Consider the following 20,763-nt stretch of genomic DNA (forward strand, 5'->3'; position numbering starts at 1 on the left):
TTTATCCGATTCTAACAACATATCCGATTCATCTAGTCTTTTAAACATAGATTTTGATGTCTGGCCCAGGATGCTATCTTCTGTGTTAATTTTTTCATTAAATTTCACAAGTTTCTATTAATTTAGATTCTTCTTATGGCCATATTCTATAACACCCAGTTTCCTTTGCATATCCTACCATGATTCCTTCTTTGCATCTCATTTGTAATTTATCTCTATTTTGTTTTGGTATGCCAACGTAGGCTTTACAATTGAATACTTTAAAATAAACAACACTGGGTTTTCTATAGAGGACTGTTTCATAAGGTGCTCGATTACTCTTATGACACACCCAGTTCCACGTATGCATGAAACATCCAAGAGCTTCTGCCCACCATTCCTTTTCTATTTTACTATCATTAAGCATAGCTTTAACTGCATCTAATGCCTTCAGTTAAATCATTCACACACACCGTTCTCTTCTGGCATGTACACGTTTGTAAGTTCAACATTAATTCTGTTTTCGGCTAAGTACATTTTGAATTGCCTGTTACAGAATTCACCTTCGTTATCAGTGCATATACTAATTAATTTTCTGTTTGTCAATTTTTCAATTTGCCTATGATAGTTTTTCAAGTAAATGAATGATACATTTTTATTTTTCATACTGTATACTACTAATCTGCTATAGTCATATACAATAGCGAGGAAATATTTATTCCCACTTTTATATGGAACTGGGAGGGGGCCATAAACATGTAAATAAACCAACTGCAGCAGTATTTTGGATCTCTTAAGAACAGTTTTTAAAAGTTATTCTACTAGATTCAGCACTAATACAAGGTTTGCACCTTTCCATTTGTTTTTCAATTTCTGGTAAACCTATCACGCTTTGGTTTTTAGTATTATCCTGTATATAATCTAAATTTACATGGAAAAATCTTCAATGCCATAACTTTGCATCGGGAAAACACATCGGGTGTTCAAACAAGAGTTTCAAACTCTTGTTTGAAAACACATCTCTTGTGATTATGTTCTTTTGCGTTTACTTTTTACTGAGAAAAATGGCACAGAGAGAGTATGTGAGAGGCGTATTTTAAAAATTGAAACTAAGTAATAATGTTTGAGTGAACTTCTAATATTTCAAGAAATATATTTATCAAATGTATCTTGGTCTCTGTCATTGAAGTGTGATAAGATTTAATTTTCTGCACCTGGGAGGAAGTTGCATTTTAATTACCTGAACCAAAGAATTCTAAAACCGGGCTAGATGCAGATTGAGTTTTGTATGGCAAGGAGAAGGATGCCTTCCTGGATGAATTCCTTCGGGAAAGTGACTTGATGTTACACTTGAAGAAAACTACAAAAGCTCACCCATTCATCGGGATTCAACATATTAGGTTAATCTGTCTATTAACCCCTTCACACCGACTGTCACGTCTACGTGCCAGCAACGAACACACTCACCTCCCGGTCGACACGCAGGCGTGCCAGAGCATTTTCCCGTTTACTACCGACTGTCACGTATTTGTGCCAGTGTCCTAGAACGTTTTAGAAACTATAATTTCTGCCACAAGATGGCACTGTATGTCCATATGGTTTCAGATACATGTACATTAAACCTTCTACTCGAAATGAGAGAAGCATGACTCACATACACGTGTTTTTGATTATATAAACAAACGGGGAACTAAATGTTTCCGAATGGCGTGATTTATGACGTCTCTTTAAATCGCACTTTATTCGCACGTGGTAGTTGTGTATTGTAAGTAGAAGTTTTATATATGCTAAAGCGTTGAGTATTTCGGTTTGCAGTTCAGTTTTTAGAAAATAATTAGATCTTGCTAGACGTGAATTCTTTCTGTTTTTACCATTGCAATGTCGAAGCGTCGAAAATGTTTAACAGAACATGAAATAGCAGAAATGATGCAAAATAGTTCAGATATTGATTCTGAAATTCTGATATTCTGATATTGATTCTGAAAGATTAACTGAAAGACATTTTCCAAAATTTTGTTCAGAAGAGACTGATAAGAAAATGAGACGACAATGCTTCGTTTGTTCACATTCCCGGAAAAATCCTCCAAAATGGCAAATGAGATACAGTCAAAAGTCTTTAATCCGGACTCGTCGGGACTTCGGCGATTCCGGATTATCGATTTTTCCGGATTATAGATCATCAGTTTAAATCTGGTAAGATGGCATGCAGAAATTATAAAATTAAAAATATGAAACCGTAATTTATAAAATAATGAGCAATTATGATCTAAAGGGTATCAAAATTTACCAAAAAAGAAGCCTAATATTTATTTGTTTACTTTATTAAACATTTCTTTCAACGCGCGGATGCGTAAAGCATACCTTACGCATAGCCGAAATTAGAAAATTGCAACCAGAAAACTATTTGATTTGTATTCGTGATATTTATAATGACGAGGAATTTGATTTAAATCGTATAAAGACGGAGTACATCGAAATTAAATACTACATTTAGTAAGGAATTATAAGCCGAATAAAATAAAAACATCTGCCCTGAAGATAACGATAGTGTTGACAGATCAACTTCCAGTTCATTGCGCGCCGCGACGTCCCCCCCCCCGCGCAGAGCAGCGTGAAATTGATAAACAGATTTCGGAACGGTTAGATAAACAAAGAATATGCTTTTATCCATTTTTTGTAGAAATTAGTTTTTGTTTGATGGACATTGAAACATACTTTCGTTTTGTAGATCCTTTGGGAGCTCCAGAATCGGAAATTGACATAATCGAAAGTTCAAGTTTACTTTTATAAAATTGCTCTTACAGTCTGCAAAAAATAATAAGCTGCATCCAATTCGAAGATTAAGGAATAACGCAATTATCAACATTAACTGAAATAGATAATTAGATAATTTTAGCTTATACCGTTCGTTATACATTAAACGTGCACGCGAAAACGTATTCTGCACTTGCGCAGACGCATATGCGCAGTCGTAAATGTCTTGCGCGCACGAGTAAAACGCCTATGCGCATGCGTCAATGCGGCGCACGCGCAGAAAGATTTTAGCTTTGAGGTCCGGATTATAGATCATTCCGGATTACGGGTGTCCGAATTAACGACTTTTGACTGTATTACGAGTGCAAGGAATGTAACGTAGGACTGTGTGTAGATCCCTGTTTTCAAATTTTACATATAAAAAGAGAGTTTTACGTAATATATTTAGTTTTCAGATGTATAATGTTAAAAGTCATAAAATGGTGAGTAATTAAAATAAAATGTGTAAAATATGCATTTAAACAAGAAATAAGGTAATTAAAGTATATATATATAAATATCTATAAAGCATAAGCCGTTTAAATACTCTATAGAGCATTATTAAACAATGCATTGATACTTCGGAAATTTCATGGATTTAGGCTTAGTAGCAAAAAAGCCCCCGGCCCTGGAGAGACGCTCGCGTAAGACACTGCCGGCCTCCGCGATAAGAGCTTGTTTTCGCTACTCGGCTCGAAGGGGTTAAGAGTGCAGCTGTTAAGAATGTATTAAGAGTTTTCTTTAGTTTTCTTTTTGTTGCATTATTAAATTTCATGAAGACATATATAAAAATTTTAAACTCATTTGCTTAAAGAGGAGTGTAGGATGACTTATAATTGGGTGCCAACTTTCCCGATTTAGGCAGGAGACTCCCGATTTCCAACCATACTCCCGCCAACCCAATTTGCAATATATTTCTCCCAACTTTCTGTTATTTTTAAAATTTCTGACGATTTTGTATGTATCTTGGCTTAGTGCTTCGTTATATGCTCCCCCCAAAAAAGAATTTTTGGCATCGGAAAGTGCTTGGTTTTTTTTTCTCTAGATACATATAAAAGAAAACTGAAGTCGTTTCATCAGTTAGGTATGGCACATTTCTGCTTTGTGTATGAGAGAATCTAAACTATCCGAAAATAATCATGTTCCACTTCTCCAATAAGAATCAAGTGCCACTGCGAGTCATCTTGCATCTAAAGCAAGATTGAGTTTATTTTGTTCATCTTGCCAGTGAGCAATGTAAGTTTCATGTGCTTCATAGAAACATTTTAAGAAACTGCAATCTTTTGTCTTAGTTATGCCTGCATAAAATGCAAAATTCTCATTCTTCAAAAATCGTTCACAGATGACATTCCTCCTATTATTTCAGCAAGCAAATGTAATATTGCAGTGTGCATAGACTCCAACTACTACGGATTCTCCGTAGTTTCTACGGAAATTCATGAAAAAACTACGAGCTACGAAAAGTATGGAAAAAACTACGGATTTTACAGAAACAAGAGCAGGAGAACCAGTACGCAAAACGGAACCAACTAATTCATCCGATGATTGGCTGAATACTTGTGTTATCATATATCACGTGTTGAGTGCGTTCCTAGTTTTGAAGAATTAGCCAATCGTAGATCAGTAACTCCAACCGTTAACGACTTATCAATAGTTCCACCCAATTGTCTGTCTCCCAGGTTCCTCGCTGATGCGTGTTTAGGCTGCATTGTGTAGTTTACGGCGAGAGCTTAGCGTGTGTCTTGTGAACTGTGAATCAGGTGAAAGATTTTTAATCATAATGCTGCCTCGAACGAAGAAGCCAAAATTATCAAAGCAGAAGTTTAAAGATTCATATTCTTCAGAATTTCCATGCATTAAAGCGTCCGAAATTTCTGTGAATCACGCACACTGCAGTGTATGCAACAAAGACTTCTCAGTTGCTCATGGCGGAAAAGATGACTGTAAACGGCATGTGTTTTCTCAAAAGCATATAGAACTTGGCACCGTAAAATCTAAAGAAATAACAAATTTCTTAATAAAAGATGATGAAACAGATCCTATAAAAGCCGAATGCTATTTTGTTCGTTTTTTAATTGAACATAATCTACCGCTTTCTGTTTCGGATCATTCCAAAGAGCTTTTCAAAGCAATGTTTCCGGATTCTGCCATAGCAAAAAAATTTAGCTGCGGTCATACCAAAACTGCTGCTATTGTGAAAACGCTTGCAGAAAATACTGTTGCTGATATTATAAAATCAGTGTGCGGTACATCATTTTCTCTAAGTACTGATGGAAGTAATGATAACAATGATAACAAACTGTACCCATTGGTTATAACATACTACAGTAAAGAAAAGGGAGTGATAATTACTTCATTGATTTCTATTTTAGAATGCACGAATAATACAGGAGAAGGTATTTTTAATTGTATAAATGAAAACTTTAAAAACAAAGGTTTAGAATGGAAAAATTGCTTATCATTTTCTTCAGATAATGCTAGTAATATGATTGGAAAGTTTAAAGGTGTAGCATCATTTATCAAAATGCATCAACCAAGTATAATCACCCGAGGTTGTCCGTGCCACCTCTTGCATATAGCTGCAAAAAAAGCTACTGAAAAATTAATTGGCTCAGAAATTGAAATGTTGATAATAGATATATATTTTTACTTGGAGAAAAGTTCGAAACGGAAGCATAGATTCAAAGTTGCTCAACAAATTTTGGGACAGAATGCAAAATCTCATAAAATTTTGAAATATTGCAGTACGAGATGGTTGTCTCTTTTAGAATCTATAACAAGGATTTTGGAACAGTGGGATGCTGTGATAAATTTTTTTGGAGATAAACCAGATAACAGTGAGAATGAAGGAAAGAGATTGCAAAACATTAAAAAAATTTTACAGTCACCGACCACCAAATTGTACTTGTTATTTTTGAAAAATACTTTGCCTTTGTTTATAACAGTAAATATTAATTTGCAACAACAAGCTCCTTATATACATAAATTGAGAAGAGAACTTTTTGAACTTTTAATGAATTTATTTGTTAGATTCGTAAAACCATCAGTAATTTCTAAAGAAAATGAAGATGTTACTCTAACGTCTATTCCATTTCAGAAGTATAGTAAACAAAAAGAAAATGAAAATTTAGTGATTGGTGCGGAAACAAGACTATATTTAAAAAATGCCAAGTTGAATGAAAGTGAAGTGAAATCAGTTTTCAATTCTGTGCGAGCTTTTTTTGTAACTGCATGTTCATATATAATTGATAAATTTCCACTGAGTGATCCATTTCTAAAACATGCTGAAGTTGCTGACATCAACTTGAGAACTGAAGTCTCATTTTCATCTGTTCTTTACTTGATGAATACTTTTCCATCCATTATTGATGAAAAATGTCTTAATCAAGTAGAAATTGAATTTTCCACGTATCAAGTAGATGATTTGAAAGAAATTGTAGATTTGCGTATTGATATAGCATGGGGAGAAATTGCCAAATTAAAAAATATGAATAGGTGTATTAAATACAAAGTATTGCCTTCTGTAATGCTTGCTGTCTTAATAATACCTCATTCAAATGCAGCTTGCGAAAGAATTTTTTCTATTGTTAAAAAAAATCAGACGGAATTTCGACCAAATTTAGGTCTTAAAACTCTTGAAGCAGTTTTGATTGAAAAAATAAATATGCAGGCAAATGAAGAACTGTATTATAAAAAAAACATTCTCAAAATCAGAACTTAAGCTTGCGAAGTATGCTACATATAAATCTTTGCATTCATAAATTATGCGTATTTTGTTTAATACTTATATGTATCATTCTTGGTTATTAAAATTTTATGTCCCTGTAGAAATCATATCCAGAATAAAGATATGATTTATAGCTTCTGATTTTTTCTATGATTAGTAGTGATTTGAAGTACTTTTTATTAGTGAATGCTTGAGGAGTTAAAAGAAAATTTCTAATTAAATGTGCATATAATTTACAAGGTATATTTTTAATTATTCAGTTTTATATGTATATGGATTTTAAATGTAATAAAATTGATTACAATTAATTATTAATTTAAAATTAATGAATGGTTAATTACAACATACGCTACGCGCACATTTTCAAAGTTGTAAAAATGTCGTTCGCGCGTTGACTACTGACAAGGTTTGCTGAAGGTTGGAGTCTATGAGTGTGTACCATTTGTCATTGTAATTTTCCGATTCTGCACAGTGGAAGGGCCAATGTTCTTAAACATGTGCTTACACAAGAACAATATGAGTTTGGGAAAAGAAATTGAATTTTTCTATGGAAACAAAGGACCAAAAAGTTATTAATATAGAATTCTCATTCTATGACTTTTTACTGAAGCACAACCAATGCATTGGATCATATCACAGCTTTTTTAGAAAAACGTTTTTTACTACTTTAGCTTTCCCGGCAGTAAAATTGCTAAGAAATACTCAAGTGCAAAGACAAAAATAGCTGCAACTGTAGAAGAAATTGTTATCAAAAATAAATCTCCAGTTATTTATTGCATTAAAACAGTTCCATTTTGCCTGTCTACGGATAGAAGCACTAATACAGATGCAAAACTGTGTCCAGTGGTCAAAAACTGTGTCCAAAAAATCAGTTAATAAGAGACATTTTCTGATTATTGTAAGTTTTATCTTGTGAAGAACAAATATTTGTTTTTGTCTTCGGACCTGAAGAACTCTTTCTGCTTTTTTGTGCGCTCCATTTTGCCATCTTTCGATGTTCTTAACACAATTCTACTTTGCAAAATTACATTAATTCATGTTTCATATGCAAAATCACTAATCATGTTTGCAATCAATGATTAATGATATAATTAAAGTATTTTTTAATAATTAGGGAAACTGGTTAGTGTATTTTTTTATTGTTAGAATGTACAAATAATAAACTTTTTTTTTTATATGCAAGTATTTTGCCATTATTTGCATTTAAGAAATAATATCTGAACTTTCAAATATTAATAATTGCTATTTAAAGTGAATTCATTATTAAAAAATATATTTTCTTTCCACATATTTTTATTTTTAAAAAAATTTTTTTGTCGTTGAGAAAATTCTGATTTCTGAAAAAAATCTGATTTTTGACTGTCGTAGCTTGGCAAGCATGCTTATATGAGTCAGATGCATTTACTTTTCTCAATCTATTAACCGTTTGAGTCCGGCGAAGTGCTATCGCGCTTCACTTGTCGTATGCCAAAAGTACGGCGCAGCGTGATAGCGCTTTGCTTGTTTTGTATCGAGAATGCGAAGACGCTGCTGTTGGTTAGTATACTTTATGCAATTATTGAGAGCAGTTGTAGTGATATCAGTAGCAGTTGTTTTATAGGAATTGGAAATTGTTTTTATTTTTTTTAACAAGTGTTTTACTGATAATTACAAAATAACCGATGTAAAGTTCTGATTCATTTGAAAGTGACTATGTTATGAGAAGTGATAATGAAGAGTATAGTAAAGACCTTGAAAGTGATAGTGGATATGAGTTATTAGTAATAGCAGTTATGATGATGAAGTGACTGCAAATGAAGTACCTCCGATGACGATATTATTGATGAGTTTTTACCCATGGATACAATTTTTTCGAACGAATCGAATACTTTTTCTGAAGTACCTGGACCAAAGCATGCCTCTCCTGATGCGAAACCAATTGAATATTTCAATATTTTTTTTCAATTTTCAATATTTTTTTTTTTTAAGTATACTAACCAACAGCAGCGTCTTTGCATTCTCGATACAAAACAAGAAAAGCGCTATTGCGCTGTGCTGTATTTTTGGCATACGACAAGTGAAACTCAAACGGTTAAATATTGTCCAAGAAGCTGATGCATACTGTTGATAATATTTAAAAATGCTATTTAAAACTCTTCAAAGAAACTTCACGATCACACACGTTTTTGTTAATGGTAAAACATTCTACTACACAAATTAATACTCTCATAACTGAAAGTTATACATAATTAATGCTAAATCAAATGGAATAATTTATAAACCTAAAAGTCGGATATAAAAAGCTTAATTTCAGTGTGACCATTGCAAATTTTCCATGTGTAACACTAATACCTAAATTTCATAGAACACATATGAAAGTTTTTACTATCACATAATGGCCACAGTTTGTATTTTGTCAAAACAGGCAATAAACAAGATTTGAATTAATGTACATACCTTCAAAAATGGTGAGTTTAAAAGTCTTAAAACAATTATAATAAGAGTATAATTTTTAAGACTGCTCTGATAAACAATTAGAAACAGCAGTATAAAAGTGCCTTCTTTTTATTCTTTCCCCCTTAAGAACCTATTTCGAAATAGTCTTCTAAATAAAGTAAAAGAAACTTTGTTAAAACCACGTAATGAATATTTCTACAAATCCACTCACTGTGCCTTCTATAAAAATTACTTATAAATAAGGGGATCGGTTGTAGTGATAAACACAGGGTGGCCTCAGTATGTCATGTCATCTTTTACACCATCTACTGGTGGGAACCGAAGGAGAAGCAATGCAAAATCAAGTTATTTTAATAAGAGTCTGAATTTTGATAAGTAACTGGAATGGGGGAATGGTGTGAAACCTTCCTGGGAATCTTTTCAAAGCACAGTGAGATTTCATGGCAATAGCTAAAATATGAATGATCAAATCTACTCCCCAACTGGTTTTTGAGATCATAAAAAGAGAGTGCAAAATTATTTGCTGTCAAATGTTCCTGCCATAAATTCATGAATGTATTCAGTGCATGTGTGATTCTGGAATAGATTTTTAGTAATTATAATTCTTCAGACCAAAGAATAGGATGATTTTTATAGTTTATAAATTCATTTGTTAGTAACAGTATTGAAGAGTACTTTAACTCTGAAATGTCTGTTTTGAAAAAATTGATTTTGTTTACTTCGATTAGAAATTAAGCCTAGTACCTGATTGTAACCATAAACTTTGTCATACAGTATTTCAAACATTGTTGTGCAAAATTTAGGAAAATAAAGATTACATTTCTGCTACAAAGGAAATGCAATGGAATTTGACAGGAACTTTAATAAATATATTATTCAATTAATATTCTTCCAAGCTGCACAGTAAAATTATTAAGAGAAAGGGCAAATTTGTTCAAAATGATGTTTGATGTTCTGGAACTTTTATGTGGTGCAGTGTTTGTCCAGTGTTACAAGACCGTGCTTTGATTCTTGTGAAATTACTGCTTTCATAAAAGAGCCGTTATATTTTCATCAAAATTTCAGTCCAGTGTCTTTGTGGATCAATCCGTTCAAACAATAGACCGGATTCAAACAATAGACCAGACTTTAAGATAATCAGATAGCATATATTTGATGAGGTTTTATTGCACTCTTTGAAATATATTTAGGATGGCATGGCAGTTGCCAGCGTGAAAAATGCATATAATGTTGCTTTTCCAGACAGCAAAACGCTCCAGGAAGAAAACTCAACTGCATGAATATATGATGGAATATTGTAAGGCCGTAAATCATTCCATTTTAAGTACATTGAGAATCAGAGTTCAAACTGTGTCACAACTCATCTATGAAGTAAATATTTGTCCATTCATTTGGCTTTCACAGAAGTTGCTGGTAACTTTTATCTTAGGTCAAGTGAAGAAGAGAAACAGAAACCATAATTTGACAACAGTAAGGACAGAAACCATAGCTTATCTCATGTAGAGAACTTTCTCCCACAACCTACAGTAAACCTGCTTATCTTTGTCACCCCTACTGCTGCAAAATCATTACTAGAGACAAGTAGCTAAGATTATGGGAGAAAGTTATCTGGTGACTTCTTTGCAGAGTGTTTTCTGAGAGTGTTAGCCTATTTTCAGGATGAATTTCTCCTGTACTATGAAACTACTCCATGTTTTTGAAAGTATTATATTTAACCCTCTGAGTACCATGACTGACTTTATCCGGTCTTGAGATATTTTGTCACTTGTTATATATTAGCTTATAATTTAATGTATTTTGCTTTCTTACTTTCATTAATAATATAAATGCCATCTTGATGAATGTAAGTTTATGAAAATAGTGACCAAAATAGATAAATATACATATTTAGCTAATAAAGGCTCTTTAAATATAGGTATTAATGACATATCCAAAAACCCGTGCCGCTCAGAGAATTAATTCTCTTGGGGAGGGTGATCTGATTTGAGCTGATGCTCGTCCAACTGGTCAATCTCTAGTAATGCAGAGTGTTTTCACACCTTTCTTCAGTTATACATAGATCTGCAACAAATTTGTGTTCACGCGTGAACTCCATTTCTGTTATTCTGTTGTTTTGCACCCTGGTCTAGCCCTCAAGTCGTAATATAGTATAAAATTTTATGATTATTTTCACTTCACGTGTTCGCATAATTTAAAAACCAATGAACATGTTACAAAATAAATTATATGTTTATGCTGCAATCTTAGCATTTCTGTTTTTAATGAGAAAAAATGTAGTTTGTATAATAGTGAACATTTTTAGTAAGTTTCTAAGCCAATTTCGAAGATATTCTAAATTATGCAAACATAAAGTGCTTAAAAGTTTATGTTCTAATTTGACACTTTTCTGATTAATTTATAGCGAAGTTTTTCAAAAAAAATTTATTTTGATATACTGACATTATACAAAATGCTTCTTTTTGAGGCATTCCTAAGAAAGTCGTACATAGCTCTCTGTATGTATTAAATGTGGTGAAAGGAACAGGATTTGTGATTGCAGTATGCTTTTGAAAAACTGATAAATAATAAATCAGTATGTCAAAATACTGTCACAGTTTGAAGTGTAATGAGGATTTCTGCATTAATCAAGTCTTTTGTTTGATGCATGCTGGTGTGTTTCTCTAACATCTAATTAATTGGTCCATGCTATATGCTTATTTCTTTCCCTGTTTCATTCTCTTCATAAAGGCTTTTCATGCCGTTTTATAGTATTACTTTTGGGTTTATGTTTTTCCATGGTTTTATAGGAATTCAATAATACTGTGTTTTACATTTCTTGTTTGCTGCCAACTGTTCTTATTTTTATAAGGACTAAAACATAATGCATGCAACCTTAATAGCCTCTTCTTTATGTAGTATTTTATTTTATAAGGTGGCAAATTATAAGAAATTTTTTTTTTTGCCCTGAAGTCTGTTTTATATCTTATTTCGGCTCTACTCTTATATGCGCCCTAAGATAAGCAAATGTGGCTATATGTGTTTTCCGCTGGTTTTTGGTGCGATTGCGTGTTGTATGGCAACCCTTTTGATGTTGAATACTCTTTTGCTGGAGTGTTTTAATTGCTCGTGGGTTTGTGTCGTGCGTGTTTTGAAATGGCCTATGTTGCAATGAGAGACGTGGTTGCAAGAGGGTCTGGGAGATTATTTTTAGTGGCTGTGCATGATAGAAGTAAGGAAACACTGATGCAGTGTATTAAAGAGTGGATTGAGCCTTGTACAACGTTTTTTTTCGGATGGCTGGAAATCTTACAAGGATTTAGGAAAAAAAGGTTTCGAACATTTATTTGTGAATCATAGTATGAATTTTCTGGATAGCGTGTCTGGCTGTCATATAAATACGATAGTGATTACGTGGTGGCATGTTAAAGGCGGCATGAAATTGGTATTTCTGCTGTTCGAAAAAGCATTCATTCATGGTAAGTGCATTTTATTTTATTTTTGTTCTTATTTTGTAGAATGTTATGTTCATTATTTTTTAGTATGAATTTCTGTCGTTATTGTTTGTTTGAATTGTTTAAAATTTATTTTAGTTAGTTTATTTTGTTGATTAGTGCATAGATTGTGCAATTTGTAGATGTTTTTTAAAGTTGAAACCGAACGCTGTGTACATGGTATTCTTTGAAATTTATTGTTATGTTAATTTATTAAAGCGAGGTGTGCGCAGTTCGTAGATTCTTTTGCTGCCTAGATTTCTATTCGTAGATGTTTTTTAAAGTTGAAACAGAATGCTGTGTACATGGTATTCTTTGAAATTTATTGTTATGTTAATTTATCAAAGCGAGGTGTGCCTAGTTCGTAGATTCATTCACTGCCTAGACTTTGCAATTCGTAGATTTTTTTTTAAAGTTAAAACGTAGCACTGTGTACATGGATTCTTGTCAAATATTTTTTGGTTAGAAACTTTATGTTTTTGCTATCTAAATTTTTTGTTCTTGTTTCGGATTTTAAACTTAAATTGTTTGTTCAAAACTTGGTTTTTGCATGTGTGAAAACCGCATTTTTGGAGACATTTTAGGCTTAAAGTTTCGAAATGTAGACAAAAAATTTAGATAGTAATATGGCAGCATGGTGTTTCTCGCCAAAAATGTTTCTCGAGAAATTTGGCGACTTGAGGATGCATATAAGAGTAGTTCCCTTATTTCATTCTAATAATAGCTATTTTTTATGGATTTTGTGTTTGTTCAAATAAGTATAAATTTATCAGTATTCTTTTTATCACACAGAAGGCAGAGTATGAAGTTTCCTCAGATGAGTTCATACAACAGAATGCTTGTGCATAGAGTTGCTGCTTACTTTGGATTAGATCATTATGTAGATGGAAATGGAACAGCTGTCATTGTGAATAAAACAAAAACAACTCGAATGTGAGTTATTTTACTTGTCATTCTGAATTTATGAGAAAAATGTATTTCTATAAAAACTAAGCAATTCGTATGAAGTTCTGATAATTCGTAAAGTTCAGAAAGAAAATATATAGTTTCATGCATTTTTAATCAATTGAATACCTATAAAATTAGCTGCCACCTAAGTCTGCGGTAGTTTGTGGCAGTATTTGTTTGTTAAAGTATAAAATATAATTTTAACAGTATTTGTCTGTTAAAGTATTTTAATATTTGACAATATTGATATTTTTTTATTGTAAAAACTGAGTTAAAATGTATCTGGCATCTAAAGAGATTATTTTGGTTTTGCAGATTATGGTAATGCTTATTGTGATAAGTCTTATTTAATAAAGTTTTTTTTTATTTATTACTATACATATATGTACAGAGTAATTTCGCTGCCAGACTGACAATCTTGCAGGGTGTGTAGGGGATACAGCAATGACTCGGAATTGCATAGGAATGCAGGGTCGCAAATGCTGTAGTTGCAAGCTATGGTGCAAAAAAGCTGAGAAAAGGAACAGAAACAGCAACAAATTAATGGGACAGAAAACATTTTATTGAAAGGTTGTACTACAACAGGTGTTCGGAATTATGACTAGAAGCTGTCAGACAGGCTTGACAGCAGCGCTGCATGCGCTATCTCGTACGATAATCGAAACTGCTAGAACAATGTTGATTGATGCATAATTGTGGCCTGAAATCGTTAAGTAGCTGCACATGTGAATAACAGGTGTCACAAAAATAACAAAAAGTTTACACCATATGAACTATATAGAAGACGCTAGCCTAATGGAAAGATATATTTAAAAGCTCAAAAAGGAATAGGCTATAAAGCGTGGTAGGCTATAAGCATGAAGAGAAACACATACAAAATTTATATTCTTGAACTAAATAAAATCCAAGAAGTGAGAGTTGTAAAATTTAATGAGCAGAAAGAAATTGAGATCACCTTTACTAAAAAGAAATAATTTGAAATTCAATAAAAATCAAATATTAGAAGAAGAATTTTTTTTTTACAAGGAACAAAATAATGGCAGTGCAAAGAATTCAGTAATAACTGACAAAGACCATAGAGAAGATGATATAACAGATGAAAAATCTGAGAAAATTTTACCATCAAATAAAAATTTCAAAACGCACAACGAAACACGAAAAACACGATGAAAGCAGTTCATTAGAAATGCCAGTATTGGGCATTTCTAATGAATGCCTGGTATTAATGAATACAATTTCTAGTGAATCCAGTAGAAAATTTAAGATTATGTGGTACATAATGCAAATGGAGAATTACTCAAAACATATGATGAAGCTGTAGAATCTGCTGAAAGTCAATTTTGGCTACATGCAATGATAGAAAAACTGAGTTCATTGGAGGCTAATGAAGTTTGGGAGTCAGTTGCGAAAACCATAAGAAAGGTATTAAAAACCATTGGATATTCTGGAAAAAAAAAAAAAAAAAAAAAAAGATTAAAAGTGTAATTTAGAAACAATTTACAAAGTGAGACTAGTAGCAACTGGATTTAATCAAAGAAAAGGAATTGACTGTGAAGGTGGGTCTAGTCCAGTAATGAGACTTGCAACCTTTAAAACACCGTTATCGATTGCAGTTTGCAAAAACAGCAGAATAAAATTTTTTGATGTAAAAACTACACATTTAAATGAATACTTAGATGGAATAACCACCTGGATTTATATCAGATTCCCAACAAAGTATATCTCGTGAACAAAAGTATATATGGATTTCTGTAATCAGGAAGATACTGGTATGAAGAATTATGTAAAGTTCTTACGAAAAGGAATTTAACTATATTAAAGTTAGATCCATGTATTCATATTTATAATGATAAGCTCAACTATCTTTTTGTAGCAGTATAAGTTGATGACTTTAATGGTTATTGGAGATTCAAATTCTGAAATAAATGACGGAATCTCTTAACTATCTAAATCATTTACGTTACAAGAAATCATTAAAACTCACAAATTTTTAGGACTAGACATCTAGCAAGGATCTGAAAAACTTAACTCAAGATAGCTATATAAATAAAATTTTAAAAAATTTAGAAATGAATGCATGTAAACCTGCCAAGAATCCATGAATGTTTGGTGAAAATCTTGACAATATATCATTTTCTTCACCAGTATTGCTAGCAAAATATAAGGAGGCTTTAGGTTCATTGATATACTTAGCGTTAGGCAACAGGCACAAGGCCATACATTGCTTTTGCCATGAGTAATTTGTCAAGATATTATAAAGATCCCAGAGAATAACACTAGAAAGCAGTGAAGAGGCTATTTATATACATTAAAGAAAAACAAAATGCATATTTAAAATATTTTTCAGACAATAGAAAATTAAATGCTACTTCAGATGCAAGTTCAGGAAGATGAAAAATCATTAGGTTATTTTATTGAATTAAATAAAAATTTCATAAATTGGAATTTCAACAAAGAATAGTTGCTCTGTCTACAATAGAAGCTGAAGTTCTGGTATTCTGTGAATGTGCATGTGAAATTAACTCTTTGACGGGCGGTGGGACGCTAAAAAATGTGAGACGCTGCCGTCCCACTTTTTTTATTTCCCAGATGAAAGCTGCAAAATTCCATTTAAAATACATACAATTGTGCCTTTTAGTTCTCTAAATGTATAACAGATGGCAGCACTAGTATTCATTCATTGAAATAATGTAAAAAATTATTTGCAGGTCTAATTTTGAAGCAGTTTTTTTATTTATTTCTAATGCAATTTAAATCGTCTGAACAACAACTTTTGGTGTTAGAATGAATATTTTTATGTGAAAGTTTCCTTTCATAAAAACTATTATTTGAATATATATATATATATTAAGAATTGTTGAAATTAAAAGGTAAGACCAAATACGTCCTACCGTGCATGTAGGAATTGTTGCTACTAGATGGCAGCACCATTCAAATATTTTAAAATTCAAGTATGTTAGTTTTATATGTTGATAATACAAATTTATATTTTTTAATAAATTGCAATAATGTTAAAACTTGAAAAATATTTAGTATTTTTTCCGAAAGAAATGAAAATATAACTCTGTAACATGAAATGTCATTGAATACTGAATGGATATGTAAGTGTGATTCACCATAGAAAAATATCCTATGCAGAGGAAAGAGAGGTGAAATGTAAATCATGACAGCCTTCTAAATATCTTCCTTTTCAAACCTGTAGCAAATAAAATACTGGAGGGAAAATCTTCTCTGTTTCAAATCTATTAAGAAATCATTAAAAAATATCTAAAATGACGTAGAGCTAAATTTTTTTAAAATTATGTAATTTGTTTTGAAAAAAAAATTTATTTTGTGACTATGATCAATATTTTCCAGATCATTATTCAAAAAAGGTTTTTTTATATCTTGCATTTTCATTCGGTTGCTAAAACTAGCACTTTTAAGCATGTTAGGAGAATTTACGCTGTGACAAAGATGCCATTTTACTGCTGTAGGTGTGCGGTGGCACAAGCGGTATCCCACCATGTCATGAATTACCTTAAAGGTTTACCTTTTTTTCGGGGGGGGGGCATGAAATAACATTGTATTAGGGGCTAGGTATCTATGTGTAAAGTTATTTTTTCAAAAAAAAAAAAAAATTATGCTCCGAACCTCAAACGGTTAAATGGTATAACTATTTACTTGACAAATTGGGACAAGATGACCTGATTTTCAAACCAGTAGAAATTAGAACCGACTGTCAAGCATTAATAGATTGGATAAAAAGACCAAAACAAAGTAATAGTTCAAGGCACATTAACCAAAAATATTTCTTTATAAAATATGAATGTGAAGTGAATCAAATCATTCCTCAGTTTGTGTGTTTGCAAATTTAAGAAGTGGACATTTTAACAAAATAGCTGCCTAGTGCAAAATTGAAAGATGGGTTCTTAAACTATGGACTCAACTGACTAATTATGTCCTTAAACGCAAATAAGGGGGGGAGGGAGGATTGATAGTATTTGTTTATAAAAGTATAATTAAGTTTTAATATTTGACAACATTGATTTTTTTATTGTAAAAGATTAAGTTAAAATGTATCTGGCTTCTAAAAAGATTATTATGGTTTTGGAGAATGTGGTAATGCTTGTTATAATAAGTGTTATTTAATAAAATTTTCTTTTATATATTACAATAATTTTTTTTTTTTTTTTTTTAGATGCAGGTAATTCTTAGAGAATATAATTTATTTGATTACTTTCACCAACATTTGTGTTACACAAATTTGTCAATTCAGTAAACTAATTCATTTAGTTTAATAAAAGATGCAATCTGCTTGAAAATATATGATAGTCTATTAATATACTTTGAACGAATTTTTCTCATACTATTTGCCTATAGAGAATCCATATAGGAGGTGACATCGTTTCTTTTATTTCCTGTGATTTATGTTTTCATTATGTCATTTTTAATGTATACTTTAAATTTTTTTAACTTTAATCTTTCCACGTTCATGCTGTAAGTTATTTATTTAATCTATCGTTTATCTGTGAGAGAGTAATCCACAATGTAAATATATGGAATCAATAAGAAATAACAAATAGTTTTATTTTAAATTAGTTCAGATTACATAAAATCTGTAAACTGAGATTATTCCATACAAAATTAGACTTTTAGAAGCCTTTTTTTAAAAAAGATCTTTCATACTTAGTTCAATCTTACATATTCATATTTAGTGCATATTTAGTTCAATCTTAAAAAATGCTTGGGAATACAATGCTTAAAAAATGCACTGTGGAAAAAAAGGGGAGGACAGTTCTATATCTCCTGTTCTACTGGGCCAATTGATGAAATTCAACCTGCATTTTTCATGTCTTGAAAAGTGCGACTTAGGATATGTATTAGATTTATACATAGCCATGGTCTCATGGGTATTTTGACACAAAGTTGAACTTTTTCTGAAATGACATGCCAATTTTTATCCATAGTTCAATTCTACGACTCAAATTATGCCAAACTGCCACATTTTTAAAAAATTGCATGAGTAGTTTTTAAAAAAAAATTAGCCCTCAAAATTTTAGCTCCTTAATGTTAATTGAGTTTGCTTTATATTTATAAATATCTCTTTTTTTGATTAAATTTATTTGATTCCTCCTTTCACATTTTGAAATTTAAGTTCATTCCAAATAACATTCACCCATTTTTTTAAAAAATTTGTATTTTGAAATAATTTTTATAAATTTTTCAAAAAAAATTTTGAATTACAATCTATAAAATTTTTACCGTCATCTTAAAGTATATATATTTCTAAGCATACCTGCAAAAATTAGAATTTTTTATTCAAATTTTCTGAAGGTATATATGTGAATTTATGTATGGTGCGTTTTGAAATTTGGCATATTTGTTGAAAGCGATAACAACATCAAATGTGGTTTAGGCACTTTGTCAAAATTATTTGAAAGTAAGAACAATATGACTTTTTTTCTCACTCATCCACAGTGTAAAAAGATAGGAATGATGTGACATTTTTTCCACTCCTGCACAATGCAAGGGAAAGGAAAATAGGTTGCCAAGTAAATTATTCTTGGCGCAACTGAAAAAAATGTGCAAAGTTAAATTTTTGAATTTCTCTCTAAATTTTACAAAATTTAATATTTCTGCGTAATTTGGATCATAGAATCGAAATATGGAAAAAAATTGGTATGTTATGTCAGAAAAAGTCCCATTTTATGTCAAAATACCTATCTTAGAGCAATGCTATAATATAAATGTAATACATATCGTAAGTCGCACTTTCGAGACATGTAAAATGCAATTTGAATTTCGCCAGTTGGCCCAGTAGGACGGGAGATATAAAACTGTCCTATTTTTTTTTTTTTTCGCAGTGGACCTCTTCTTAAAGCTGCTGTGTGATTCACCATAATAAATTGGTAGTATAGAACAGTGGTCTCCAAACGTTATAGCCCTTGGACCATATTGGCTCTTTCATGAAGCATCAAATGCCAAGATTCAGTTAATTCATCATACCACAGCGATGCAATTATGATGAACAACATACATTTTTTTAAACGAGGGAGTGAGATTTTTGTGTTTAGGCTATACACTGTGATCTTACAAAGAGCTTTGTTTTTTAGACTTTCATGCATTTTCACCTAACTGAAATTTCTTAAAGCTATTTTTAAACATTTGCAAAAATATATTTTTGTCCCAGAATATTACAAATTTCTTTATTTTAGTATGTACTTTACTTTTCAATGGTTTTACCTTCCCATTGTCACAATTTATCAGCACATTTTATTTACATTTTGATCAGGTGCAAACTTTCGCTCATAAGTATTTCATATTTTGGGTAATTTTTGTATGAAAAAACATCTCCAGGAGCTGAAAACAAATTACAATGTATACAGAACAAAAATTAAGTTTTAAATAAAATCACTACTGAAAATTTCTATGAACCGACCTAGAATACTACTGTGAAAGTAGGAAAGATAGCACATCAGACTTTTATTCTTGTAAAAAGTACAATGAGAATTTTTTACTTCCTTGTGTGAAGTAAAAATTGATTTGCAAAAAATGTGGAATATCCTATTTCCACAAAAATATCCATTTTGACCTCTCTTGAATTCATTTGAGCAATTTTTTTGTGTGACACATAATAAAGGAGTATTGTTCTCTAAACGGATTGTAAAATGGATTTAAAGTGAACTCGGGAGAGATTTTTTTCATGACGTCTGTACGTACTCATGTATCTCGCATAATTCCAAAATGTGTAGTCTGAAAATGTTGAAACTTTTTTCCATATGGGACTGCTGTAATATGTAGTTGCCAGTTAACGTTTTTTATGACTCTAGTTAATGTGCATGCAATAGTTGTAGAGTTATCAACAATTTAAAAGTTGTTTGAATGCTACTAAGCCTAACGAAGCTGCTGTTTGTCTACATATTAAATTCTTGCTTTGTTTGAAGATGTTTTGAGTTTTCATGTATTTGTTCCTTGCCACGAAGTGAGAACTGAATTGATTGAATGAGAAATATGCATCTGATGAAATAAGTTTAAATGAAGTGCGAAAAAAATGTGTAATTTAATAGGGCGTATGAGGGAGTCGTGTTCACATGATATTTTTTATGTAGAAGGTTACTGTGTTTTTCACTGTTTGTAAATTTAGATAATATTTTTTATAAAGAACGTGCATGATAGGCAGCACATCTCTAGACTGGCTGTTATATAAAAAAGTTAATTTTTATGTTAATTGTTAAATTTTATAACATTATTTTAAAGAAACCCCTGACGTGCTGGATCATTAGTACTTGCGGGCCAGATTTGGCCCTTGGGTCATAGTTCAGAGACCTCCAATATAGGATAAAAAATGAATGTAAAGTGATACCTTGACTGGCCTACTACTGGGCCAGTTGGCCCAGTAGGACGGGAGATATAAAACTGTCCTATTTT

At 31.6% G+C, this 20,763-nt stretch overlaps 1 protein-coding gene across 5 annotated transcripts in view; it reads left to right on the forward strand.

Moving 5' to 3' along the window:
• Positions 1-20,763, forward strand: part of enc (R3H domain containing protein encore) — a 208,844-nt gene that overhangs the window by 73,712 nt on the left and 114,369 nt on the right. For all 5 annotated transcript variants that reach the window (XR_015038915.1, XM_085809124.1, XM_085809123.1 and 2 more), the window contains exon 6: positions 13,198-13,338. Coding sequence is in view for 4 of the 5 variants with exons in the window: in XM_085809124.1 (XP_085665250.1) it covers positions 13,198-13,338 (141 nt within the window). In the remaining variant the exon portion in view is untranslated. The remainder of the gene's footprint in view (positions 1-13,197; positions 13,339-20,763) is intronic.

This window comes from Stegodyphus dumicola, chromosome X2 (assembly GCF_044657685.1).
Source record: "Stegodyphus dumicola isolate Sdum_Otavi_A_Nest chromosome X2, ASM4465768v1".
NCBI lineage: Eukaryota > Metazoa > Arthropoda > Arachnida > Araneae > Eresidae > Stegodyphus > Stegodyphus dumicola.